Source organism: Cavia porcellus, unplaced genomic scaffold (genome assembly GCF_034190915.1).
Source record: "Cavia porcellus strain 051 isolate PalLab524CR breed Dunkin Hartley unplaced genomic scaffold, mCavPor4.1 scaffold_8, whole genome shotgun sequence".
Taxonomy (NCBI): Eukaryota; Metazoa; Chordata; class Mammalia; order Rodentia; family Caviidae; genus Cavia; species Cavia porcellus.
In genome coordinates, this window is record NW_026947491.1 from 93,219,521 (window position 1) to 93,247,162 (window position 27,642).

General features: G+C 54.2%; 2 protein-coding genes across 6 annotated transcripts in view; both read left to right on the plus strand.

Annotated features, from left to right (window-relative positions):
• Positions 1 to 19,797, plus strand: part of Tcp11l2 (t-complex 11 like 2) — a 32,570-nt gene extending 12,773 nt beyond the window's left edge. For all 3 annotated transcript variants that reach the window (XM_063255517.1, XM_004999821.4, XM_063255515.1), the window contains exons 4-10: positions 680 to 800; positions 1,156 to 1,376; positions 1,860 to 1,996; positions 8,562 to 8,734; positions 8,888 to 9,069; positions 12,691 to 12,863; positions 17,295 to 19,797. In XM_063255517.1, the coding sequence (XP_063111587.1) occupies positions 680 to 800; positions 1,156 to 1,376; positions 1,860 to 1,996; positions 8,562 to 8,734; positions 8,888 to 9,069; positions 12,691 to 12,863; positions 17,295 to 17,539 (1,252 nt within the window). In that variant the 3' untranslated portion in view covers positions 17,540 to 19,797. The remainder of the gene's footprint in view (positions 1 to 679; positions 801 to 1,155; positions 1,377 to 1,859; positions 1,997 to 8,561; positions 8,735 to 8,887; positions 9,070 to 12,690; positions 12,864 to 17,294) is intronic.
• A 2,094-nt stretch (positions 19,798 to 21,891) lies between these two features.
• Positions 21,892 to 27,642, plus strand: part of Polr3b (RNA polymerase III subunit B) — an 82,226-nt gene continuing 76,475 nt past the window's right edge. The window contains exons 1-3 of one of the 3 annotated variants that reach the window (XM_063255500.1): positions 21,892 to 22,107; positions 26,519 to 26,551; positions 27,580 to 27,636. In XM_063255500.1, coding sequence (XP_063111570.1) covers positions 22,036 to 22,107; positions 26,519 to 26,551; positions 27,580 to 27,636 — 162 coding nt within the window. In that variant the 5' untranslated portion in view covers positions 21,892 to 22,035. The remainder of the gene's footprint in view (positions 22,108 to 26,518; positions 26,552 to 27,579; positions 27,637 to 27,642) is intronic. The other 2 variants (XM_063255501.1, XM_063255503.1) reach the window with 2 other exon arrangements.

Below are 27,642 nucleotides of genomic sequence, written 5' to 3' on the forward strand. Positions count from 1 at the left end.
CGAAACAAAACAGAAACAAACAGAAAAAGCAAACAAAAAAGTCCAAACCGTAGAGCACGTCTTCCTGGGAATGTTCTCAATAATCATTTCCATTTCTGAGATTGCCCCCGACTCTCAGGGGCAGATCATCATCAAGGCCGGCTGGTGCTCAGCGGCTGCCAGTCCCGGCTCTGTTCCGGCCACCGAACTTCAGCACTGAGGAAAGCGCACCTCACCTCCGTTCTCTCCTCTCTGAAATCCAGGGCAGAGCTGTGCTGAAAACTGTGCCAGGAGCAGGAAAATGTGTCAGAAGCTTAGTAACGCATGAGTGAGTGTGTGTGTGTGAGTGTGTGTGTGTGTGTGTGTGTGTGTGTGTGAGCGTGTGTGAGTGTGTGTGTGGTGTTTGGCCACTAGGTTGGCTTCTGTGTTACTAGGGATTGAGCCCAGGACCTGCCCTCCGAGCTGCCTCCTCCGCCCTTTTTACATTTATTTTGAGACTGGGTCCCCGTGAGTTGCTGTGTGGTCTAGGCTGGCTCTTGCAATCCTCCTGCTTCAGCCTCCCGGAGTGCTGGGTTACAGCACCCCTCTCCTGGCTCTGCTCTGTGTTCTGTGCTTTGCTGAGATTTCTGCAGGGAGTGTGTGTCCTCCCCACGTGGGGAGGGTGAGGCTTGGTTTGAGTATCCTCTGGTTCCTGCTGCAGCCTGGCTCGGCGTGTGAAGAGCATCGTGCACCAGGCCTTCTGGGACGTCCTGGAGTCCGAGTTGAAGGCGGAGCCTCCCGAGTATGAACACGCTGTCAGGCTGTTTGAGGAGATCAGAGAGGCAAGTTGCTGTCTGTGGGCGTCAGAGTCTGGGTCTCCCCGCTGCCCACCTGGGGAGCCGGGGCTTGTGAACAGCAGGTGCTGATGGGCAGATCAATCGAGGCTGAGAAGGCCTGCTGCTGCCCCCAGGCCCTTCCACAAGGGCACGAACTCCTGCTGAGGGTGACCCCACCCCCCACCCCGTGCCTGTTCTGTGGTGCTGAGCACAAGCGCTAGCCTGTGGGGTTCCCCCTGCACCCTGGGAGCGTGGTGGGGACAGAGCCGGAGTGGTGTCCCGCATGCTGGCAGGAGGAGCCTGGGACAGGACCCCGGGCCCCTGTGACGGCGCTGCCCGTTCTGCTTTCCTCCCTCTGCAGATTCTCCTCTCTTTCCTCACCCCCGGGGGGAACCGGCTCCGCACCCAGATCTGCGAAGTGCTGGACGTGGACCTCATCAGGCAGCAGGCCGAGCACGGTGCCGTGGACGTGCAAGGCCTAGCCGCCTACGTCATCGGCGTGATGGGCAAGCTGTGCGCGCCCGTGCGGGATGATGACATCCGGGAGCTGAAGGCCACTGGTGACGTCGTGGAGGTGCTGAGGTGAGTGCTGCTGTGTCTTTGGATTCATCTGGAGAGAAATGGTAGGCTGAGGCAGGTGGGTCGTTGTGAGTTTGAGAGTGGCCTAGGCTGCGTAGTGAGGTGATGTTTTCCTGTTATCTTGGGCACAGACCCCAGATCCACTGTGTTCAGGCTCCTTAAAATTTCTGGGGCTTTCAAGTAAAAATTCCTTCCATCACCTGGCTTTTCTTCTCTCGTCATTAAGATTGGTTGGGGACACCCCTCCATGATTTCCTGTCGGTATGACTGGCTCCAGCAGGTGGGCAGGGGTGTCCACGTCCACCACGGTAAACAGGAGACATCTGAATACTGAGAACAGCCTTGCTGAGTGCAGCTACCATCCCAGGGCATCTTGGGAATGGCTTGTCTGCCCTCCCTGTAATGCGTAGATAGGTAGCAGGTGATGAATTTTTCAGCTTGGCTTTTTCTCTGCATCTCTAATTATTTTAATTCTAAACATTGTAGACAGATATTCCACGTGCTGGACCTCATGATCATGGATATGGCCAACTTTACAATTCAGAGCCTCCGACCGCACCTGCAGCGCCAGCTGGTAGACTACGAGAGAACCAAGTTCCAGGAGATCTTAGAGGAGACTCCCAGTGAGTACTGTGCATGTGGAAGCGGGTGAAAGCGCACCGTCCCTTTTCATATTTCCTGTGGTGTCTCGGTTACTTTTCTCTTGTTGCTGAGACAAAATACCTGGTGCCCAACATGAAGGAAGGAAAGGTTTATTTCCTGCAGTTTGTGGAGGTTTCAGTCCATACTGTGCTGGCTCCAAGGCAGGGTGGCCTGGCTGAAGGGCAGCTGTTCACGGAAGCCCTCAAGGGACAAGGGCAAAAGGGCAAAAGAGGGAAAGACCAGCCTTCTTCCTGCTTACACTGTAGGCTGGCTCCGCCCCTGGGCGGGTACAGTACTCACACCACCAATCCCAGCACTGGACAATGAACCAATCACAAGCACTAGATTCAGCTGCCTCCGTGACTGCATGAGGCTTGGGGCCACCTAGACACGAACCGTAACATGTGGTATCACTGAAGAGTCTCGGCCTCCCCATGACACGTGGTTTTATCTTCTGGAATCCATGCCCCCAGTTGACGGTTGCCTGATCTGCACAGAGAGCGGTGTAGAGCGCTGCTGATGTATGTATTTTTTCAGGAGCTGTGTGTCACACACTTGCTGTGCTGCAGGGTGGCGTGGGTGCAGCAGTGCACGAAGTGAAGCCGTGGTCCCCGGGGAGCTGCCCTGCTGGCGGGTGACAGGCCACACACACGTGCTAGGGGCAGTTAGCCATAGGGAGGCGTGGGCTGAGCTGTTTCTTGATGGGGCGCACTGCAAAGTCCTCCTCAGGAAGCAGCACTGGAGCAGCTTTCATCCCATGCGTAATGGGGCGCTGGGGAGTCCTGACGATTTCTGGCTTTGAGGAACGCTCCGGCTCCTGCTAGGGGACAAACAGATCATGTGAGGGCAACGAGCAAAGCACAGGCTGCAGTTAGGTGATGTTGGCGTTGCTTGGGCAAGAAACGGGCTGGCTGTTCCAGACGGTCGAGCTGGAGAGGTCTGGTGCCTAGTGTGGTCGTGAAATGCTGTAATGAGTTCTGGCGGGGGAGTGGCGGATTGAGGGTGATGCATTTTAGCCATCTGGGGATTGAGGGGGAGAAAGTTGGGGGGTTGTGTGGAATCAAGAGTTCGGCTTTGGATATTTGAGGTCTCATGTGACACTGATATTTAGGAATTGGAGACACACGATCCAGGGGTTAACAGGGATCACAGACACACATGGGGGTCCCCAGTGTGTTCCAGAGTACGAAGCCAGGGTTTCATGGCTGCCAGCACTTTTAAGCCTGTCACCTGCGTTAACCGACTCAATCTCTGTGACACCTGTAGATATTCATTCCCCCATTGCATGGGCGGGGAAACTGAGGCATGGTGGGGTTCGGTCGTTTGTGTCTGCAGCACGGCCACAGTGTGGGAATACCAGGATGGGAACAGTGCATGTGTAGGGACACTGCACTGACACTGTAGGGAGCCAGTGAGGACTGGGGAAGAGGCGGTGGATTGCTCGCTCGTTGGTGGCTGTGACCTGCTCGTGGTGACCCTGGGTAGCACCCCACTGCCATGGCTGGGCTCTCCTGTCACAGTGGTCCACACGGGACAGCTCCCAGGGTCACCTGGACGCAGCAGACCTGAGCTGCTTGAGGGTGGGGAGGACCAGGAGGCCTGACTGAGGCCTGGCCTCTGAGATTAGCCTTGGCTGGGGACGCAGCGGGAATGACTGGGGACAGCGCTGTATTCTGAGTGGGAGTGCAAGGATGCACTCGTCAGGCCTCACGGCCGCCTGGAAGCTGGGCCCTGTGGCCGCCATTCCCAAAGAGGATGTGGGATGAGTGCTGGGCGACTGCCGTGGGGAGGTAGAGCCTGGCTCACCCGGACCTGTCCCTGCCCCAGAGCCCCTGCATGCCGTGCTTGCTGCCTCCTCTGGAGCCAGGCTGGCTGCAGAGGGCCTGCAGCTGAGGAGCCTGCTGGCCAGCGGTGGGAGGGCAGCCTGATGCCTCCGGGACCCTCCTGTGACTCGGACTCAGAGGCCAAGTGCTGGGAGGAGGGACCAGGAGACTCGGAGCCCTGCTCAGAACCTGACTCCAGAGCCCGAGCACAGCAACTGTGTCCACACAGGATTTCCTGAGGCTCTGCACTGCGTGTGCATGTGTGTATATACATGTGCGTGCATATGTGCCCGTATCTAGAAATAAGAGAGCTTTAGTTGGGCACGGAGATGCAAGCCTGTAATCCCAGCCCCGGGAGGCTGAGGTAGGAGGATCACTTCAAGTTCGAGGTAAACTGGAGCTACATAGTGAGTTTAAAGCCAGTCCACACTACCAAGTGAGACCCTGTCTCAAAGAAGGAGGAGGAAGAAAAGGAGGAGGAGGAGGAGGAGGAGGAGGAGGAGGAGGAGGAGGAGGAGGAGAAGATAGCTTGCAGCTTGGCCAGTTCCCCAGTTCTGGATGGTAGTTATAATCTTGTTCCTCTCCGTCCTGGAAACCGGGGTCTGTGACCCACAATCCATGTGCACCTCTCACCCCGACCTGGCAGCGGGTCCTAAAGATTTAAAGTAGGGCAGACCCCACTGTGCGCAGAGGGCCTGGGGCCAGCGAGAGAAACCGCAGCACAGAAAGCCCGGCCTGGGGCAGCCGGACCCTGTCCCCTGGCTCTGCTCCAAGCGGGCCCTGGGCCCGAATATCAAAATAAGAGCCTCGCAGCACCTCTCAGAAGCAGAAAGGATGGCTGGACTTCCGTGTGCACCCTTTCACGTGTTCATTTATAACTTTCTGGAAAATTAATACAAAGAAGCTCCTGGATGTCTGACTTGATTACGGGAAAGTATTTTATTTTGTCTAAGGGGAGATTTATATATATATATATATATATATAGTTTGTTTGAGGATATATATATATATATGTATATATGTGTATATATATATATGTATATATGTGTATATATATATATATATGTATATATGTGTATATATATATATATATATATATATAGTTTGTTTGAGACAGGATCTCACTGTATAATTCAGGCTGGTCATGAGCTCAGTATGTAGCCCAAAACTGGCCTTGAACTTGAGGCAGTCCTCCTGCCTCAGCCTCCTGAGTGCTGGGATTACAGGCACGCATCACCTCACCCAGTGGGGCGACAGGAACATTTTAACCAGGAGGAGCTGGTGCCAAGCAAGGGTGCACTCAGAGCCAGCGGCGCTCCCAGACGCGAGGAGCTGCCAGGACTGGAAGGCGGCCTCCCAAACCGACCAGAGCTGTGGCTTTCGCTCCTTGCTCTGGGTTTCTCAGCTTGGTGCTGTGCAAGCTGCAAGCGGGGTTCCACCGCAGGCCGCAGAGTCCCGCTCTAGGCTCTGCCCCAGGAAATGACATAGGGGCAGGTCACAGCGTCCCAGGGGAGATGGAGGCCGTGCGCCAGGGCAGGCGTCGGGGGAGAGCCAGGCTGCAGCTCAGGGGTGGCAAAAGTGTCCCTGGACGTTCTGGTAGGTACAGGACCCAGCTGGCCACAGTGCCTGGGGGTGCATCTTCCCAGCGAACCTCAGCGTGCAGAGATGCAGCTATACTGGCTCTGAGGTCTGTTCCTGCATTTGCATCCCCAGCTGCACCTCATGTTACCTGCTGTGAGGCCCAGGTGCTTGACGAGGTGCCTGTCCTCATAGGCAGTGAGGGTTGCAGTGCCTTGTGGGCTGGCCTTGTGCCCAGAGTGGCGTGGAGTGGTCTGTGCACCCATACGTGGCCCTAGGGGCCCAGCAGGCTGACAGGAGAAGGCTGAGGTGTCCCATGCTTTCAGTGACCTTTGAGTCACTCGGGTGGCATCCAAGTGCAGACACCCGGGGGACACCTTAGTTAGCTTAGGAAACCCGCACCTCTGGGACCTGTGCCTGGGAGCCTTTTCTTTGTCAAAGCTCCCGGGGTGATTTTGAAGTGTATCAGAGCTGAGAGCCACTTGCTCTTTCTTGCCCGAGATGCTTTTGCCTGTGATGACTACAGGGCCTGCAGGAGTCAGCTGCAGGTGATCAGACCTGCAGCGTGGCTGCTTATCTCCCCCTCGTCCTCATGGCCGGCCGTGACGTCCTCAAGGAAAGGCCATCGGTCTCCCGCATCTTCATAAACAGAACTCGCAGACCAAGAACAACCAGGGGAGAAGCAGTAGTGAGATTCGGGGTGATGTGGCTTCACCGTCCCATACAGCTCCTCATGAAGCGTCCCCTGGAGCGCTGGGTCTTCAGAAGAATTCTGTCATTTTGTAAAAAGCTGCATCTGTGTTCAGCCTGCATTTCCCAGCAGTTCCTGCCTCGCCAGTTCCACCAAACCCGCCGGGTTACCTGAGTGGGACCTCAGAACTACGTCTGCGGAAATGGAGTGAATTTTCCCAGCAGACGAACCCCGAACCTAGGCCTGCTGGAACCATGATGGAGGAGACATTAAACTCCAGCACGGAGCCCGAACTTGCCACCAAAATAATCGTGTCGTTGGAGTCAGTTCTCATCTGGGGTGACCTCCCCACAGTGGATACTGAGCCCCATCCAGAGACACTTGGCTGTCCCAGCCTGGTGGGGACCCGGACAGGGCGTGCTGCTGGCATTAGCGCCCACGGGTGCTGCTAACCATGCTGTAACGCACAGCTCAGAGCCCCACAGCGTACATCCTCCAGCCACACGCATCACGGTTGCCAAGGCTGAGACTCCCTCTCAAAAGTCAGGGTAGGAATGAATCCGATTCACGAGGGCTAAAGAGGCGTCTCCGCACCCCGGGAGAATTTGGGCTTCAGGACACCAGGGAGTTGGTGGAGCCGGGCCTGGGTTCTGGTGGGCTTCGAAGGGGTCTCTATAGCTGGTTGGGGTGGGTGGTGGGTGCCTCCCTTCCTGCCCGTTTTCCATTAGCTGCAGGGGTGGTCTCTACCTGAGGGGGCAGCGCGTAGGGGGCACCTCAGGAGCGGTCTGTGGGGTGTGGTTTCTGTCAACAGAGACAGCTGAGGCTCAGACGATTCTGTCTGCGGTAACTGTTAGGTGCCTGACAATGTCACCATAGGTGTTGGGGTCCCGGGTGGATTCCTGGGTTCTTGCATGTGACGGACAAAGACTGGGACGTGGCCTGCATGGGAAGCAAGGAGCAGCAGAGTTGAATTAGTGACAGTGTAAGGTTCTGTCAGCTCATCTGTCACAGGTGCCCTTCTGTAGTTCACGCTGCTGTCATGGACCTGTGACACACAGTGGACATGCACAGACCTTCGGTGGACACAGGAGGAAGTGCCAAAGCGGGGCTCGCAGGACCTCCGGGCCACCTGCTGCTGGCCTGGGATTTGGGGACCTCCCAGGGCAGGCTCACGGGTGTTCGTTTCTCTTACCTCGGCCTCAGGACCCAGGCCAGCCCCGGGGTGTTGCTTGGCCTCAGGAGAGTGGAAGGGATCGGTCCAGCAGCGGCCTGCGGCCCCAGCTGTGCCGGCTGTGTTGTTAACAGTAACAGTAGTCTGTATGGGAATGCATAGGTGCCTTATGCTTGAGAAGGAACCCAGGGGCTGAGGACTGAGCTCAGCGGCACAAGCACCTGCCAGCAAGCATGAGGTTCTGAGCTTGATCCCTGGTAACCATCACTCCCGCCACAAAGGGGAACTAGAGGCCTCTGTGACACCTGTTTCCCTGCAGAAGACTTGAACTTGATGAACAGACTTGCCCACAGTGAACGAACACCCTAAAACTGGACACTGTCACCTCAGGACCCAGTGTGGTGACTCCCTCCCTCGCCACCCGTCACTCCCGTCCTCCCTCTGCACAGCCTGGCTAGGTGCTGGGCCTCGCTGGGCCGCCCAGGCCCTCAGGTCTCAGGTGACACCACTTCTAACACATCCGGCTTCCATGGAACGGGATGGGCCAGGATGCTCCTCCCTCACACTGGTGCCAGGGGTTCTTTAAATAACAAGCACCCCCAGGTTCCACCCCACCCCTTCTCAGCAGCTTCCCATGAGACGGCCAGCAGGCCGGCCGCTGTGTCCACCTAGACCTCCTGAGCGTCGGGCACCAAAACCAACCCAAGCGGAAGCAGAGCTGTTGGTGGAATTAAAGGAGCTGCTTCGGGACTGCTCGTGTCTGGGGGAGGTTTCCGCGTGACGGGGCGGTGGCGGGTGCTGCGCCCATGTGAGTGTGTGGCAGCCTTAGTCCCCCCAGTGCAGAGCTGCGGCAGGGAGGGGGCGGCGGGTGCCTCTCCAGACACACTGATGAGGGAGGTGTTGGAGTCACCCCGCTCCTGTGTTGAGTGCAGCGCCTCAGCTGCAGGGGGACCTTGCTGATGGGCTTCACAGGGGTTTGCTTAACTGCAGCGCAGTCACACAGTGCTCGAGTCGATCTGAATGTCCTACAGGGGTGTCACTGAGGTGGCTGGTGGTGGCCAGGCGTCAGGATGGGGAGGGAAGGACCACTGAGGGTGACACGAGGGCCCCTCCGGGGTGAGGGGATGGCCTGGGGTCCGGGATTGTCACTGGCTCCACACCCAGGCAGGGCGTGGCTGGGTCCGTCCATCCCTGGAGCCCAGCACCAGTGTGGCCTCTGGCTTGAGGATGGGAAATGCAGGGCCCGGCAGCTCTGGGACCGACGTGTGGCCTCTTACCCTTAGACGCACTGGACCAGACGACAGAGTGGATCCGAGAGTCCATGCAGGAGGAGCTGCTTTCTCCAACTCCAGGGGCCGAACAGAGCTCCAAGCCAAGCCTGAGCCCTCGGCTGGTGCTGAATAGCAGCTACCTGAGGCTGCTGGACTGGGATTTCCCGAAGAGGGACTTGCCCGAGGTGAGCCCCCTCTCTGCCCGAGCCTGTTTGTCTTAAGCTCTGTGCCGCCTGAGATCTCCTGGGGCCCCACGAACATGGGTGCCTGGGTGCGAGGCTGCTCTTTGAGGTTTTCATGCTGTCGTGCTTCCCTTTCTGTGTTTATAAATGCGCCAGACACTGGTGACAGATGGAGCGCGACTCCGGGAACTGGCAGAGAAGCTGCGCCGGCTGAAGACGCTGGCCTGCCTGTCGCTTATCACCAGCGGTACGCTGGGCGCTGTGGCTGAGAGCCTGCCTGGGCTGGAGCGCAGGCTGCACAGGGTCACCGCTGCTCTCCTTGAAGGCATGCACCGGGAGTAAGTGTGCAAGTGTGCTTGTTCGTGTCTCACCCACCCATGCGCCCCACCCAGCCGGAGGGACCTCAGACAGCTGGATACCCAGCGGGAGGAGTCTTTCCTTGCATCTCCTGTTTCTGGAATATCTTTCAATACCTCTGAAGGCTTAGAAAGGGGGAGGTGTTTGCCACAAACGCCAGGATGAGTGTAAAGTTCCCACCCGTGATGGGTGTGGATGCAAGGACTGTGACAGCTAGGCCTGGCGGCTCACACCTGTAATCTTAGCACTCAGGAGGCTGAGGCAGGAGGATCACCAGGAGTTCATGGCCAGCCTGGGCTACATAGTGAGTTCATAGCCCGCCTGTCTAAAAAAATTTCTTCGACAGAAGTGTGGAAAAAACAAAACCCAGAAACACACCCAGCCCAGTATTTAGAATTGCGCTATCTCAAGCCAGGCATGGTGGCTCATGCCTGTAATCCCAGCACTCAGGAGGCGGGGGCAGGAAAATTGCTGTGAGTTCGAGGCCAGCCTGGGCTACAAAGTGAGCTCAAAGCCAGCCTGAACTGCAAAATGAGACCCTGCCTCAAAAGACAAAAATAAAAGGTAAAAAATAAAAGAAGACTCGCTCTATACCAGAGGGCTTTCCAGGCTTAGTTGTCTGAGGGCCTCATTTTTCTGCAGTGCCATGTTTGCAGGCAGGGAAGTCTTCAGGCGCGGTGACCGCTGTGTCCTTTAAAAATGGGACACAGGTCTAGGGAAGGCTTTGCTGTTGCTGTGGCATCGCCCTCCCCTGCACTCTAGGATCTCGCCTAGCTTCTGTATTTAGGCTGTTCACTGAAATCCTGTGCAGGCCAGAATGTGCGGACTTGGTCCACCGCCGTGCGTTCCTCTGGGTCTTGTGTGGGCCAACAGCTCCTGCTGGTTCCCCTCTGAGCTGTTGCAGGGCTGTGTCCTCTGTGCCGCCCAGGGAAGGGACAGGCACCTGCCCTCCCATTCATGTCTCATTGAGCACAGAGGTCATTTGATAAAATTTTAGAACAGGAGCCAGGCATGGTGACACATGCCTATAATCACAGCAATCAATTGGGAGGCTGAGGCAGGAGAGCCGCCTTGAGTTCAAGGCCAGCCTGAACTAAATAGCGAGACCCTGTCTGAAACAAAACAAACCAACAAAAATCCCAAGGTCTCATTTTGGGCTGAAGTTTAGAGCAAGACTAACGTTTGCCGTGGGCTGCACAGCTGGAAAGACCCAGTGAGAGCCGAGCCCTGCCTGCCTCTCTCCAGGCCCGGCTCTCCGTGGTGCTGTGCTGATGCTGACCTGCCCGTTCAGCTCCTCCGCGTTCCTGGAGCCCTTGCTCTGGTCTCGTCGTCTCCTCACATGGAGGGCGCATTGCTTTCCAGACCTAGGATCCTGTTTTTTGTCTTTTCGAGACAGGGTCTCGCTACGCAGTTCAGGCTGGCCTTGAGCTCACTGTGTAGCCCAGGCTGGTCTCGCACTCGCAATGATCCTCCTGCCTCAGCCTCCCGAGGGCTGGGATTACAGGCATGAGCCACTACACTCGGCTAGACCTAGGATCCTTGAGTGAATAACCAGTGTTGCCTCAGTATTAACATAAAGCACAAAGAAACTGGTTATGAAGATTTTCAAGTCGGACAGACCAGGGTTTAAATCTCAGCTCCGATATTTCCTGTTATGCATGCCAGAACAAGTTTCTTTCTTTTTTTTTTTTTTTCTTTTTTTGTAGTTTTGAGGCAGGATTTCACTCTTTCCTTCTGCAGCTCAGGCTGGCCTTGACTTTGCAGTGACTCTCCTGCCTCAGCCTCCCAAGTGCTAGGATTACAGCCACCATTCCCGGCTCCTTAAATTTTTTTGAGACCAGTCTGCCTAGTTCAGGTTGGCCTTGGACGTGTTTCAATCCTCCTCCCTCAGCCTGGAAAGTTCTGGGATGGCACATGTGTGCCACCCCGCCCAGCTGCTTGATTGATTGATTTTTGGTACCGGGGATGAAACTCACAACCTCGCTCTTGCCTGGCAGGCTCCTATGCCACTGAGCTAAAGCCCTGGCCCATCACTTTCTCCCCTGGGAGAGGGCCTGGTAGTAATCAGCCCCCCTTGGGTGGTGAGTTCGGGAACGGATCTTGAGGATCAGGGCAGGCGTCCAGCATGGCCTGCCTGCTGCAGTGCTGTTAAACTCCTCTCTTCCTAGTTTTAGCTGCCTGTTCACCTGGGTCTTTAATTATTGCTGCTTTCTGAGGGAATGGGCACAGCTGTCTGTTACCCTCGGGACCGATAGGGCTGCTCATGATGTGAGTAAGCAGCCCATAGCCCTTGTGCTCCCTGGTCAGTCGGATACCGCACCTTGAAAAGGAGCAGCTTTTGCCTTGGTCGGGAACAGGAAGCCGTGGCTCATGCTAAGATTTAATTTCTCCTTTAGCCCAGGCGCTGGCTGGTTAAAAGCTGGAGCAAACCTGGCCGTTTTTTCCTAAGGGCTAAAAACCAGGAGGCAGAGTTGACCATGGGCTCCCCTTGGTCTATGGGAGCCCAAAGACAGGCGAGGGGGAGGGAGACGAGAGTAAATCCCAGCCACTGGGAGACAGGAGGGGCAGCCCCATTTCTGTGTCCTCACTGGCACCGGCTGCACGCTCAGCGTTTGCTGAGAGCTCACTGGGATCCGCCTAACGCGCACCCATGTGTGTCCCCGTTCACGCTGTTCTGCAGCTGTTCCTCTGATTCCCACTGTGCAGAGCTGTCCTAAAGGCCTCTCTAGATAGTGAGGTGCAATTTGTCATAACCGTTCCTTAAATCGAGGCTGGGACAGTGCCTTAGGGACCTACTAAGTAACGCCCCCCGCCTTGGGCCTGTTCAGTGTTCCTTTTTTGTTTTGTTTCATTGAGACGGGGTCTCACTATGCAGTTCGGGTTGAACTTGAGCTCACTCTGTAGCCCAGGCTGGCCTCCAACTCCCAGGGATCCTCCTGCCTCAGCCTCCGAGTCCTGGGATGACATCGGCCTGGCTGCCAGTGTTTCTGGATCCTGTGTATTTGGTATCACTCATCAGTTACTTGAAAGTAACGATGAGCAGGATTCATTGATCAGGGCGCTTCCAGGCATTTGACCTCTAAACAGCCTCATCGGCTGTGTGTGGCTGGCACTATGGATTGACTGCTCACGGGGACAAAAGTAAGTGGATTCTACTTCATTTCCCAAGCGCATTAAAGTAAAAATGTCCGAATGGAGCACCTCAGACCAGCAGGTTTCAGGGAGCAGAGTGGCACTTTCTGTCCGTTTCTGACGACCTGCGTGTCAGTGGGTTGCAGTTATTTTCAGTGAGTGGTAACCTCGCCTCAGCTAAACCTCGCTGGCTACAACAGCGCCACGGCACAGAGCTCGAAGACCTCAGTCTGCTTCAAGGCCTGAGTTCTTCCGCCCAGGCCTTTGAGCAGGTTAAATTCCGTTCCATGTGACGCCTGGCGCTTGGGGAGAGTTACCATTTTCTAAATTTATTCTAACAGAAGTAATTACTGTTGGCAGAGGAGATATGTCAGCCGATAACCCAAATAAATTGGTGTATTTAGAAGCAAAACCAAAGCCAACCAGAGAACAAGACTCTTTCCCACGGGCTCCCGTGCGCTGTCTTGCAGGACTTTCAACCTGCAGGAAGCACTGCACTCCGTCGGCCTCCAGACGTGCGTGGAGGTGAACAAGGCGCTGGCCGAGAGGGGTTTCCCAGCTCTGGGCGCTGAGGTGCAAGCTAACCTCGTGGGGCAGTGTTCAAGCCTCAAAGACGAGAACAATCCTGTCCGCTCCTTGGTCGGTGAGTCCTCCTTGGTCACTGCTTCTGCTCCCATTCCGGTTTGCCTTATCTTGCTGACCCTAACTTCCTGCTTTTATTTATTTGTTTGTCTTTTTGAGACAGGGTCTTGCTATGCAGTTCAGTCTGACCTTGAGCTCACTTTGTAGTCCAGGCTGGTCTCAACTTGCAATGATCCTCCTGCCTCAGCCTCCTGAGTGCTGGGATTACAGGATTACGCTACCATGCCCAACTCTAATTTGTTGGCTTTATAACTAATGTTAAATGTCCATCATATTTTAGTCTTAAACACATGACTGAAAGTTTTGAGTGTTAGAGCATTTTGGAATTTAATTTTCAGGTGCGGGGTGCTCAACTGGTAAAGTTCATGTAAGTGTTCCAAAAGAAAGAAACCCCGCAATTGGAAGCCTTTAGATGCCAGGCACTGGGGTAACGGACCCTCAGCCCACACCCGCTCTGGGAGGCCGAGGGTAGCAGTGGGAATAAATGTTAGTGCTGCCGGAAACTGGGCCTCCTGCTTCCTCCCGCAGGGTGTATGTCTGTCACAGATGCCAGGGTGACCTTGAGCCTGTGGTTTCCAACTCCCGGCCAACCGTCCTTGGGATGTAGGTGACACTGCACGCCAGTCATCTGGAGACCCTGGGCCAGCCCCGCTCATCCCAGCTGGCCTGGACCCCACAGAGAGCAGGGCGGGGTCTGCAGGGGGTGAGAACAGGGGCCCAGGCCCTCTGTGGTCAGCGCAGGGGCACAGGGCCTGCAGTTGGCCTGCTCTGTCCTGGGTGGCTCTCAGTGTCTTGCTGTGTGGGCAGGTTGGGAAAACAGAGCCGGTGTCACTTAGGACTTTTTTTAAAAAAGAGGATAAAACAGAAAAAAAAAAAAAACAGTCAAAACAAAGCAGTGTAAGAGATACAGGACTTCAGAACATTATGAAATCAACAATAGTTACCATAATGCCTCTCAATGTCTTCCAAATAGCTGCAGATAAATTCAGATATAGTAAAAACCAAACAGAACAGAATAGAATAGAAAGAATAAAAACAAAACAATTAATGCAATAAAGGACTTCAAAACAAGCCTATAGTAAATCCAGAATTGCTACCCTAATATATCTTGCCATCCTTGAAGTGGCTGCTCCTGCTGTTGGATTTAACATAATCGAACAAAACAAAAAGAGAATAAAATCCAACCCAGCAAAACAGTGGAAATGATACAGGACCTCAAAACAAGACCACAGGGAGTCAACAGTGGCTGCAACCCTCAGGAGATTCCCCTCGATGTCCCACTGTGTACTGCTGTCCTCTGAGCCCATGATGAGACCACTGGCCCTAGACCTGCAGTGTCAGTGAACCCAACACCAGAGCACCGCAGGCATCCCACTGCATTTCCCGGAACTCCATAGCTCTCATCACAGCCTGTGTTTCTCCGGATAAGCTGGTTGCTCATTGCGGGTGGGGTGGGGTGTTGTTACTTCTTATGTGCTAAGTCACGGCCGGAAGGGGCTCGGGTCTAGCTGTTACAGTTTGGTGGCATCCTGCACATGGCGCTGGTTCCCAGACTGGACTTGTTTCCTGGCGTGGCCTTGTTCTCTCTCCCCCCAGTCCTTGAATGGTGCTGACTCATGGGGAGAGTCTTGGGTCTGGCTGTGCCCAGATTCTCTTAGGACTTGTATGCTACCTCTGATGCGAAATCTATTCTAAACTTGTTGATGCAAAAGGCCAAGTGTGGGGGCTGTGACAGGAGCCCCCGCCTTCCCTGCCCCCTCCTCCAAGCCCACCTGCCCCTCTTCTCTTGTGGTGGTGGCTTCTGCTCCGGCCACGTCTTTCCGTGTGATCAAAGCAGAAACCAGGAGACTGAGTCATAGCTGAATGCACAGGGACCCCTGCACTGTCCTTCAGTGGCCTTGGGGTGGAACAGTTTGAACCTGTGTCACTGCCCGGAGATGGGGTGAGGTCTTCTTCCCCATCCTCATCACCTGGGACCCTGGCTGCACAGGCTGCACAGTGTCCCCAAGTATTCCCGGCTGCTGTAGAGCGGCCATGCTGGACACAGCGTTGTGGGTGTGAGGGGACACAGCTGCTCACTGGGGACAGACAGCGGACAGCAGTGACACACTCCCCTGCCAGCCCTCACCTGTGCCCCCCTACAGCCGATGGTCAGAGCTGGGAGGTGGAGCTGAGGACCAAGACTGGGCCACCTATTGGCAGGTCCCTGCCCTCTGCTGACCTTGTGAGGACTGAGCATGTGTCCCGCACTGTCAGTGCCCTGTGTTATGCCAGGCCCACAGGGGACAGTTCTTGCGTCCTGGCTTTGGTGAGCACGCAGGACTCAGGGTTAGGTGACACTCGCCAGGGTCACCACCAGCTGGCATGGGGTAGCCAGTCCCACCGAGCCCATCCCAGCGGTGTGTGCCTGCTCGGACAGGGCTCCCGTTGCCTCTCCTGTCCCCAGGCACTTGAGATGGAGGTGCAGCAGGCTGGGGAGAGGCAGTCGGGCAGGAAGGGACTTCAGATCCACCCAGTCGAGCCAACTCTCGGCAACCCCTATGGGGAGTGACAGTGCTTGTCTACCTCAGGCAGGATGGGTTGTCCTGGCAACCTGAGGGACTCCAGCTCGAGGTCTCTGTTTGGACACCAGATGCCTAGGACACTCAGCATCTTTGCAGACGCCTCGTTTCGCTGCTCCTTCAAGGGGCTGGAGAGAGGTGTGGCCAGGCCTGGCCGAGGGGTCCCGCCAGGCTGGGGCATCTGCAGCCCGTGTGTCTGCTGCGTTACTCCATGACATGGCTAGCAGCCGTCAACCTTCCCTGCAGCACTGGGGCTCACCCCAGCCCTTCCCACAAAGCTACATCCTCAGCCTCATTTTCATTTTATTATTTTGAGACAGGGTCAGTTGCTAAATTGTCCACACTTGGCTTAAATTTACAATTTTCCTGCCTCAGCCTCCCAAGTGCTAGGATTACAGGTGTGTACACTACCACACCGGGTTTGAGTGGTGTTTACTTATCTGGGCTACACAGGGAGCTCAAGACCAGCTTATACCACACAGTGAGACCCTGCCTCAAAAAGCAAAACAAGACAATTAGAAAACGATTTTTTCCACATGTACATATGAGCCAGGTAAAAATTACTTACGGATGACCTGCTGTACAGATTCCTTGCGCACCCAAGGCTGTCCCCACTATTTATTTATTTATTTAGACAGAGTCTTGCTATGAAGTTCAGGCTGGCCTTGAACTCATAGCGATCCTCCCGCCTCAGTCTCCCCAGTGCTGACATTACAGGTATGAGCCACCAGGCCCGGCTACTGTCCGCATTTTTTGTGAACCCATTTTGGCCGTCCCGGTGACATGACTGGTTTCTTCTGGTTGAAACCTCCCAGCTGGGCCTAAGCCGCCTGTGGCCTCTCCACTCCTCATCTTCTCCGCCCCCTTGTTTCTGGCCGATGCCTCCCTTCGTGAACCGTGTTCCCACCCAAGAGCGCACTGTCTACACAGCAGGCCTGGGGCTCTCGGTCTGCTCATGGCTGCCCCAGAACTGCAGAAAGAAAGACACCCCTGAGGGTGTCCGACTCAGGGAAGGGAGATGGGAGGCAGCAGTCTTGGGGAGGAGCCCAGCCTCCCTGCTCCATGTGTGCAGTCTCTGGGAGAGGCATTCAAGGTTAGTGTTTCAGCAGATCTGGTCCCCGGAAGCCCAGGCTGCAGTGTGGCTACAGGCAGGATCATGGTGCCACTTCCCGTCCCATTAGGACAACAGGCAGGAACTTCAACCACGAGGAAACCCAGCTGAGTGGTCGCCTTGCTCGTGGTTTGGACCCCACTGCCTGGATTTGCCAGATCTCTAGTTTTCTCATAAAGAGCAAACACTTGGGTTTCTGTGTGAAGCTCTCTGATTTTTACGAGGCTTCTGTTTTCGAACACCACCACACACGTATAGACTCAGTCGCATACAAACTGACAACACCATGGGTTGTGATATTAAGGATGACTCATGGGAGAGTTCTCACAAGGGCTCTGTGTTGGTTCTCAGGCGGCTGATGCTGTGTAACAAGCATCCCCCACATGCTGGAATTTTAAAAACAAACCATCTGGTGCTCCTTGCAAGCCTGTGGGTGTAGTAGGAATTTTTTTGGTGTTGGTAGACTTTCTTTTGCACCTGTGGTTGACGGTGGCCCCACCGGGGTTGTGGCCCTGAGTATCCCGACCTTGGCTCTTGTGGGTGTGTGGAGATTGGCTGATGGTGTGTGGATCTGGGGTGGGGCCAGCCGAAAGAGCCCGTCACCCCCACTGGCGCTCCACCAGCGAACACGGTGGAAGTGGGCAGAGAGGGAGGACGGGAGCAGGGAGGGCTCAGGAAGTGGGACCATCCTTGTAGTCAGCTTGCTCTAATGACTTGAATTTGCTTTTTGACATCGTGTATTTAATACTTTCTCCTGCAGATAAACGAGTCCAGGTCTACATGAAAAGCCTCCTTGGCCTTCCTAGTCCCCCCAAGTCCCTGCCGCCCATCCCTAGAGGCCTGGACGTCATTCGGGAGGAGCTGGAAGCCCTGGGGACTCAGTACTTGAACATCGTGAACCTCAACATGCAGGTGTACGGACCATTCTACGCGAGCATCCTTCGCAAGCTGCTCTTCGGGGAGGAGGCCAGCCGGGGGGCGGACGCCTCACTTCCGGCCAACTGAAGTGGGGCTGACGCCGGGGCGAGGGTGGCGGCCCCATCACGTCAGTGGTGGCATCACAGACGCAGCCTGGTCTCGGTACTGTCTTGGCGCGGGCATGGGAAGGGTGCTATGGCAATGTTAGGGTCACAAGGCAGCGCCAGGTCACACAGACACCATTTGCACGTCATTCTCAAGTTTAAAACAGACATTTTTAACAAACTGAAAGGCATCTGTAATTACAGTGCCTACCTAATACTTGGATTTTCTTAAACATTTGTATTTGGCTTACACTTGCAGCCTGCAAGGCGTTGTTTTCCTCATTTCTTCCTACTCACATGAAATGACTTTGAACTTGAAAGGCTGGAAGCCGGGCCTAGTGGCACCCACCTGGAAGCCCAGCATCTTGGAAGCTGAGGCAGGAGGACTGCCGCACGTTAGAAGGCAGCATGGCTGCAGATGAGGTCAAGGCCAGCCTGAACTACATAGTGAGACCCCGTCTCCAAAAACAAAAACAAAAACAAAAAAGAAAGAAAGGGAAGGAAAGTTGTGAGAACAACTCCAGGATTGATGTGAAGGACGTGTCTTTGCATCTAAAACTTACAATTATATTTTATTAATGTGTAACAGAAACTTACATAGTAAGTCCTCAAGTTCCATAAAGGCACCAAATCCCATTTTATAATACCAATTATCAACATTTATTTAGAAGTTTATGAAGTACATTTTTAATGCCATGTACAAGATTTAAATAAAACCTGTGTTGTTTAGTGAAATGTAGAAACAAATGCTTTCCTTCTAAAATTGTATTCTACAGGTTTTGCTTTTGTACAAATAACCTGTCTTTCAAAAGCAGCAGAGTTTGCATGGATCTCTTAGTGAACGTCCTTGCATATAAGACTTATAGAATTTTTAATACTTTTATGTAAGGCGCGGCTGGTTTGAATTGGTTTCTTTGTAAGAAGGGAAACTCACAATAAAATGAGGTCCTATTTCCCACAAAGTTCCCCTCTGAAAAGAAAACAAAGCACAGCCAGGTGCTCTAGCACGCCGGAGGCTGAGGCAGGAGGAGCCCCTAGAGTTCAAGGCCAGCCTGGGCTACAAAAAAAAGAAAAAAAAAAAAAACCCAGACCAAAATACACACACACACACACACACACACACACACACACACACACACACACACATCAAACCTTGGGTATCTTAACCATGTAACCGAACTTGCAAATGCCTTTTGTGCTGAGCAAAGCCCGAATCCTGACCCTGCTGTGACCACCCTGCTCTTCTGAGTGGACTCTTGGCTTGCTGTTGTTAAATCCCAGCCTGGTGCCCTCGATCTGTAAAGCGCTTTAGCTGCTTAAACACACTTGGGGTTGTTTGCTTCCCAAGGATCCGGGACCATCGGTCAGTTGGTGGAGGAGGGTGGCTAGGAACTAAAATCAGGACACTAGTTTTTCTTCCCACCTCCACGACGGTGCTAATTCATTGTTTCAGGTGGTAAAGTCGCATTTTTGCATTTTGGAGGACCTGCCAAATTTTCAGGAAATCATGAATTTCAATATCTCCCCACCCCCAGTGCTCAGTACTGTCCACAGGAGCAGCTGTGTGGGCTCACTGGAGAGCACTGCGCCCCCTCCTGGGGTCCCACCTGGGCTAGAGGCTTTGGCTGCACCCTCCCTCAGGCCACTGGCTCTCAGTCTGCATCCTGGGGCTTGGGGAGGGATGCCCTGCCCGGCTGGACAGGCGAGGCACACCTGTGTGGTCTTCTGCTGGCGCTGTCCGAGGTGACCTGTGTGCTTAGCAGCTGGTGTAGCCTCTCGTCACCAGCTCAGAATCCAGTGGATCCTACTGATATACTTGATTACCCTGCAGCTGCCCGCAGGAAAGCAGTGTGCAAACTGGGTTTTTTAAAAAGTGTGCTTAAAATGAAGGGCATTCAGTTTTTTTTTTTAAGTGGCAAAACGTGTTTCCAGTCTGGATTTAGGAAACTACATGTATGAGGATTCTTTTCTTTTTGGAACTGGGGATCAAACTCGCGACCTCGCACTTGCCAGGCAGGCGCTTACGCCGCCGAGCTAAATCCCCGGCTGTATGAGGATTTTTAAATCCTATGTTCAGCGTGTTTTAGTTTTTACTTTCACTTCTACTTTGGATGTTTCTTTCCCTAATGTGGTCTTGTTTTGTAATGTAAACTTTATTAAATACCATACACACATTTTTATCTTCTGGTTAAAGCATGTATTGTGTGCACTAAATTTTAAAATAAAAACATTTTCAAGGTGGTCGGTATCTCTGTTGGGAACCTTTGGGCAACCTGGGGGTGGACGATTGATGGCACTCATTCTGGAATGGGGATGGCAAACCTGCGGTTACTGTGGTTTGCCACAGGGTCCTGGAGTGGTTCTTAGGCGTCAAAGCCACGCCCCCTCCTTCCTGCCTTCATTCAGCTGACAGTCATCTGTGAAGCGCGTACGTCGTGCCAAGAAGTATCCCAGCTGTGATATATAGATGGTTAGAGACTCTGTCCTTGAGTTTACAATCAAGCAAAAAGGACAAAATTGTGCATAGTGACAGTAAACTGTAACAACCATTATAAAGCACGCAGGACTGGTGCTGGGGGAAAGAAAGCATCACCGATTTCAAGAGGAAGATATTTCTGGCACTAAAACACAAGGGGTGCACTGGAGTGGGCCAAAGGGCGACGAAGGGGGCCCAGCAGGCCGAGCGCCGGGGCACAGGGTCTGGGCCCAGGCTGTAGGTGGAGGAGCCAGGGCAAAGAGCACTGGGTCTCTGAATCACAAGGGAGGCCTGTGCCAGGTAGGGGTTGCCCGGCAATGAACTCTTCCGGTTGGTGTGAACACTACAGTGTGTCCCGTGGGACCTGCAGGGACCCGTGCATGCACCGGTGCTGCAAGGGGGCCGGGAGCAAGGCGCGGGGAGGTGACCAGCGGCCTGGCGCAGTGCGGTGCGGTACGGCTTGGCTTCCACTTAGATGCCGAGGAGTCGGCCTGGCCGGGCGGGGCGGGGAGCACCGTTTTCTAACTCGTCCTGAAGGCCCGCGGAGCCCAGCACTGAGCCGTCCACCGTCAGCAGCACACGCTTCCCTGGCGAGTGCCCCGTGTAGCCGCGCCACCACTGGCCGTGCCCTGTGGCCCTGCCCTGGTCTCCTGATCGGAGCGCACCACCGCACCAGGCCTCGCCCTTTTTGTTCTGAGACGCTTGTGAGAAATTGCTCAGGCTCACCTTATCTTGCTGTCCTGCTGCGTCAACTCCCCCAGAGCCAGGCCTACACTGTGAATCACCATCTAGTTTTCAGACTTTTTAACAACCGATTCAGAAAATTCAAAACTTTCCACGGGATCATATACCACACATAGAATCCTATTATCAAACTCTTTATGATTTCTGTGTCATCACCATAAAGTCCTTCACCAACTCGGTGTTAGGATTACTCTCACCTTTCTCCTTTTCTTAAGATTTTGTTACTGTTGAAATGTTTAATCCCTATAGAACTTTTTCCCTGCGTACCTGGGTTGAACAAACGGCCTTGCTAAGCAAGGCCTCCAACACTGTGCTTCACCTCGGCCTGTTCTGTGTTTTGTTTTGAGACAGGATCGGTCCCGCCAGAACACTCAGGCCGGGCTGGAGTTTGCGATCCTCCTGCCTCGGCCCCAGAGTGACTGGGACTCCAGGCGTGTGCCTGCCCCTCACCAATACAGGCATTTTCCATGGGGTAGCTCCCTCCCAAATGGCCAACCAGCCGTCCCAGCATTATGTATTAGATTCCCTCACCGATTTAAATGTCCCCTTCTCACACGGAACTTATTGGTGTGCTAGTGATTTCATCCCAGAGTTCGCATCAGTTCGTCGGGAAGCTGTCCTCGTAGGTGGCCTTCAGCCCTCCCCACTCCATGGTTATTCTGATGGTATGCAGGAGTCCATCACAACCGCTGCCCTCACTGTGCTGACACAGGGTCTCGCTACGTATTCCAGGCTGCCCTTTAACTCACGGCAATCCTCCTGCCTCAGCCTTCCAAGGCCGGTATTGCAGGCGTGCAGCAGCCTCACTAATTTAATCCGCCCATCCCTAGGCTTCTTGCACGTCGGTTTTCCGCTTATCACGTGTAGTTCTGAGCTGACTCACACGAGTCTGTGCCTCGCGGGTACCCCTGGCGCAAGCTCCCCGAGCACATTTTCCTTCCGATTACTTTTAAAATTCGCACCTCCGTGCTTCCCTGGGCCCCAGGACTGCAGCGAGACCCGCAGGAAACCCGTCGGTCGGGCCTGGGATTACCCGCGCGCTCTACGCCAGGGGGCGCACGTGCCTAACTCGGCCACTTCCGGTCCCAGGGCGAGGTAGGCCCGGAAGCAGGCGGAACCTTCCCGTCGCGCCTGCAGCCCACACGCGCGGCGGGGACAATTTAGCTGTCGCACACCGCTCTCCTGGCGTGCTGCCGTTCGCTCAGACCGCGAAGGCAGACGCGGAGGTTCTGCCTGCTGCTTCCTTGGTCGTGAGCGGCATGGACGTGCTAGCGGAGGAGTTTGGGACCCTGACCCCGGAGCAGCTAGCTGCGCCGATCTCCACTGTAGAGGTGAGAGCGTCGGGGCGCCGGGAGCGGAAGGAAGGGGCCGCGAGGCGTCTGGGGAGGCGTTGACTGGAGAACGTGGATCGGGAGGAGGGGCGGGCCTCGCCTTCTGCGCGTGCTCAGAGCTTCGGCGCATGCTCAGATCCCCGCGCCTGTGAGTCTTTTTGCGCTGCGGCGTCCGCGTGCACGTGGAAAGGTCCCGGAGAAGCTGTCAGTGGACAAGAGCCGGGTGGAACCACTTTTTTTGTCCAGGCGTGCACGGCGGAGGCCGACTCTCGCACTCACCGTGGGGGCGAGTTACATCATCTCGGTCTCTTAGAGGACCCCGAGGTCCGGGGAGGTTAAGCCACTTTCTTAAGTCCTGCAGCGAGATATGAGGGAAAAGGCCAGCAATCGCTCCTTTTAACCAGAAGTCCATGTTTATATTGCAGGCATGTGTGACAGCCTGGGTATTTATCCCCAAATTTCCCTGTTTTCTGACCAAGACGTCCTGTAACTTCATCAGGCACACAGAAATTAAGGATAGCTAGCCTATCGTAAGCTGCCCAGAGAAGTGCCGCTGTTGACACTTTTTCTGGAAAGACACAAATCCTTTCTGAGCCTGGGAGTCAGCGTTGGCATGGAAGGGAATGTGGGGAAAGTTGGAGAAGACCAGGGCAGAGGGTTTCGAGTGGAAAGATTGGGGTATTGAACTCCGCGGCGACGCGATCAGGTGCTTCTGAGGCTCTGAAACACCTAGGATGTCCTAGAGTGCCGGGAAAGAGAGGAGGGAATCAAGGATGAAGGATGGGTGAAGCCCTGGCTATAAACTGTTTTGTTAGACACCTGAAGGAGTCTGACCTTTTCCCTCAGGACATGGAGATGCTTCTAAAAGGAAGAGAGACTTGACTAGAGACTGGATTAAGAACTTTCTCCTGAGTGTCTGCAGCCTTAGGAAGATCAGATCCAGTCTGAGTGCCTGCAGGTCAATGCAGGCAGCTCTAGGTTTTACCTTGGAAGGTTAATATCAAGAGTTAGCATCGTTAAACGCCTACTCTGTGCTGGGCTGTTTAGCTATAACATGCGTTTGTTATTTAATCTTCTGAAATAAACATCTTTTTCATTTTCTTTTGGCTGGAGGGTCGTGGTGGTGAACTAGTCAAGTGCTGAAAGGCTGGTGAATGGCTGCTGTAGCTAGAATTTGGATTTTGTTAGCCAGACTCCACCAGAGCCTTCATACTTAACTGCTGGCTAGACTGATTCTCCAAACTGCAGAACTGAGCCGAGAAGACGGACACTTCTGTCTGAACCTGGCCGGCTGTGAAGAAAGTAGAGCCACAGTTCTGTTCAGAAACAGCGTTCCTTTTCCTGGTCCTCTGCATCCACAGTCGGGGTCCTGCCTTCGACATACACACGGATCCAGAGTTCCTTCCTGCTTCTCTCCAGTGAGGACCCTCTGTGGCCTCTCTGGGGGCTCCCGGGCCACCTGGCGCTCACTGTCTGCTCTGTGCCCAGAGCCGTCAGTCTAGCTGGGAAGGTAGCTGTGGTGCTCTCTGTAGACCCTTTGCTCTCTGCGCCTTCGCATAGGGCAGAGAAAGCCCTCATCTCCCCTGCCTGGCCCTGCATACTTTCCAGCCTCTGCCGCCTTGAGCTTTTCTACTCTGGGCACAGTTTCTTCTGGATTTTCCCCATTCCTCTTTGTAGAATAAATTCTGCATATCTGTGGTGTGACTTCTTTAGGAAGGCTTTCCCTGATTCTCCTAGGAGGCGAGGCCTCCTTTCTACCCCTGCCGTTGTATCCTTTTTCCTCTCATTGTTTTGGGATACTGAGAACTGGCCCCTGGCCTTGTGCACGCTGCGTGAATGCTCTACCCTAGCCGACTTCTGAAACTTTGGGACAGAGTCACTAAGTCGCCCCAGCTAGTTTTGAATTAGGACTTCTGCCTCAGCCTCCTGAGTAACAGGGATTGCAAACATGTATTACCATGCTTGACTGCTCTGACTTTTAACATTGGTAGTTACTCTGCTGTCTTGCTCTCTGCTATGTCTTCCGTTCTTTTTTTTGCTTTGTTTTAGTTTTTGTTTTTTGAGACAGGGTCTTGCTATATGGTTCACGCTGACCTTGAACTCATTAAGCACCCCGTCTGGCCTGGAACTCCAGTGCTGGGAGTATAGGTGCTGTGCCCAGCTGGTCTTCATTTCTTAGCTGAGTATTCACTTTGCATTCCCCCCCCCCCCCTCAGCAGACAGAGGTGTGCAGTCTTCTTTTTGTGAAATAACATTACAATTTCACGTTGAACCAACAGGTTAATCTGAACAGTACTGTACTAGAAAATTTTCTTGGCAATCCTAAGTTTTCTCTGAGTGAAAAATGCCATTTCCCTTTAAATAAGAGATTAAAATGTTTCTTGGCTTCACCTTTCCAACCAGTGTTCTGTGACTTTTTAACTAAGAACTCAGTTTTACTTGAGTTGTCACTGGAGTATGTTTTTCTTGTGTCACAGCATGGTATCTTGGCAGGAGAAATAACAAGTTTTGGAGCCATTTAATCATGTATTTGTTAAATAGTACTGCTGTTATTTTGGTATATCAGTAACAGGATTCTTTTTCTTTTTTTGTGTGACTGCACTGGGGATTGAATCCAGGACCTTCAAAATGAGCCACATGTCCAGCCCTTTTAATTTTTATTTATTTTTTGGTCCTGGGACTCAAACTCAGGACCCAGCACTTGTCAGGCAGGCGCTGATGCATCTGAGCTATATCCTCAGCTCCTAATTTTTTATTTGAGACAGAGTCTCACTAAGTAGCCAGGCTGGACTTTCAATCCTCCTGCCTCAGCCTCCTGAGGGCTGGGATTACCATCAAGGGCCACCACACCAGGTTGCTCCTGGGGTTGTACAAACCTTGTTCCCTGCCTCCTGCAGTGAGGAGGCTGCAGGAGAGAGGTCTGAGCAGTGGCGTGTGCTGGAGGAATTACAAGGCAGTGGGGCAGGACCCTGGGCTGAGTGGGCGCAGAGGCTGTTGTGCGGGAGCGGCTGAGGTCAGCAGAGAGAGAAGGGCAGTGAGCACGGAGGGAGGAATGGGCCGGGAGGAGCTGCGGTGGTATCCCAGGGGCCTTCCTGAGGAGAGCGGCAGCAGGGCTGGACCACCAGGGGATCAGGAGAGAGCCTGAGTGAACTTGTGATGGAGTGGGCTCAGCCCTGTGAGTGAGCCCGCGGGACCAGAGGCCTCTGGCTCCCTCTGCCTGCATAGGCAGGTGCTGCTGATTGCTGGTCACCAAGGAGGACGGTAGGACAGAGGGAGTGGGGTGAGGAGCCCCACACCTGGGCATCAGGCCTGGAGCCAGCCTGTGCGGGGCCTGGGTTCAGTCCCCAGTACTGCCTGGGACAAAATACAACCTGGCTTAGTTGCAAGGCAGCAGGGCTGACCTCTGACAGCATGGCAGAAACCAACGGCAGGGACAGAAGTGACGCTTCTGCTGTTGACGGCACAGCAGGCTGACTGCAGTTCACGATGACCTGAGGGGTTCCAAACGGGAATAAACATAGCGAAGTACATTCATCTACCCGCGATTGTCACTGCTGCGCGCTATAGGACATTTCCATCACCGGGGAAGTTCTCACGTGACACACCCCACCCTTACGGAGACAGTGTCTCACTGCGCAGTTCAGGCTGGCCTTGAACTCAGTACGTAGCCCAGGTTGGATTTGACCTGGTGGAGCTCCTCCTGCCTCCGCTTTCCACGTGCTGGGATTGTAGGGTGCACCGCCACACCTGGCTGCTGGTGTGACCCTTTACAGTTGTTTGCCCACCCCAGCTGCAGTTTGATTTCTGTCTTCATAGCCTGGTCTGCCTGACTAGTCTGGAAACTATGCTCTCCACCCCTGGCCATCCTCATCCCCCTCCTCACCGCTGGATGGGGGGTGGGCTCCGCTGTCTCATTTCTCCTCCATTGGTGCTTCTTAGGTGGTCTCGCCCTCATGCGGCCTTGTTACCCTCCATTTGCTGACCTTCCCCTGGTTTCCGGTGCTGCCCGCCTGGGACTCCTGTTCAGACCCAGTGTCCTTGAGTTTCTGCAGCCGGAGCCCTGGGCCGTGTATGGGCGGAGTATTTTGTCCCGGCAATAAAGAATAACTGAGAAACCCACTTACTCAGGAAGAGCCGTGAGAGTTGAGAGAAGCCCGGGGCTCCGTGCCTGACGCCCAGGTTTGGGCTCAGCTTCGGCAGGAAGACTGACATATTTTTCCGTGTGCTTATAGTATCTGCATGCGCATAGTATACGATTGTTTTTAGGTAATTACAGTTTCAGACTATTCTGTTTTTACTTCACCTTTTTTGTTCATTGTGACGCAGTCAGTTTTGATGTGTCACTATAACTCCTTAGAGGGTGTCATCCCTGCTGGCACAGGGTTCTGATATTTTTCTTGTTGATTCACAGGAAAAATGGAGGCTGCTTCCAGCATTTTTAAAGGTAAGTGTTTAATGTGCAATAATTGTTTTTCATAGGATAAAAGTCACCAGATAGACTTTGTAAGTTTGAATTTTTATCTCTGGCCAACTTCATGGATTTGTGGACTTTGCTAGCTTTTGGCAGCTAGGGCCAGCAGGTGGGTTGTCCTTTAGGGAGAGCAAGCCTTGAGGCTCAGTGCATGGATAACCAACGCCTTGGCGTCAGCCGGTGCTGCGGGGCTGGAGAAGGTGCCCCCAGGCCAGGTGCCCTCTGGTCAGCCTGCGGGAGTAGGTGGGAGCTTGGTCAGCAGCCGCTGAGTCCACTGTGCTGAGTCCACCGTGCTGTGCTGTGGGAGGGCTGCACCTTACAGAGCTTGTGCGAGTGGTGAGGTGCTTGGGATCCGCTAGAGGCTGTAATGGAGAAGCCAGTGATGACCGTGTTCCGCTGGTGACGGTGGAAAGCAGCTGGCAGCTCCTCAGATGGTCGTAGACACCCTGATGTCTCCTCAGGTTAATGAAACTGCCTGGGCGAAACCTGGGTGGAAGTGTTCACAGCAGTGCCCTCCGCCGTGTCCTTTGCTGTCACCCTTCCTCCCTTCCTTCCTTCCTTCCTTCCTTCTTTCCTTCCTTCCTTCCTTCCGTGGCGATGCTGGGGGTGGAACCTGGGCCCTCTCGCATGCCAGGCAGGTGCTGTACCCCTGAGCTGCTGCCCGCAGCCCAGCATGAGACAGCGGGAGGCGGAAACCCTGCCTCGGCCTCTGACTGCTGGATTGCAGGCTGTGCACCACCCCAGCCGCCGGATCTTTTGCTTGGATCCGGTAGCTTGTTGGAGAGTGCATAGGTGTATATATCCTAGTGTGTGAAGTCACCAAGGCCTGGTCGCTTCGGGGGAAACTGCAGTGTGAGGCCGATGGTGGGGCCTGGAGCGAGGCACACAAAGGAAGCTCTGTGTGGCATGGGATCTGTGGACCTTGGTGTCACTTGGGTTTTGGGCAAATGTGATGGAGCCCTGAGGTTCGTGGGAGTGATGCGTTGCCATTCTGTGTTTAGGTGAAGGGCCTCGTGAAGCAGCACATAGACTCCTTTAACTACTTCATCAACGTGGAGGTGAGC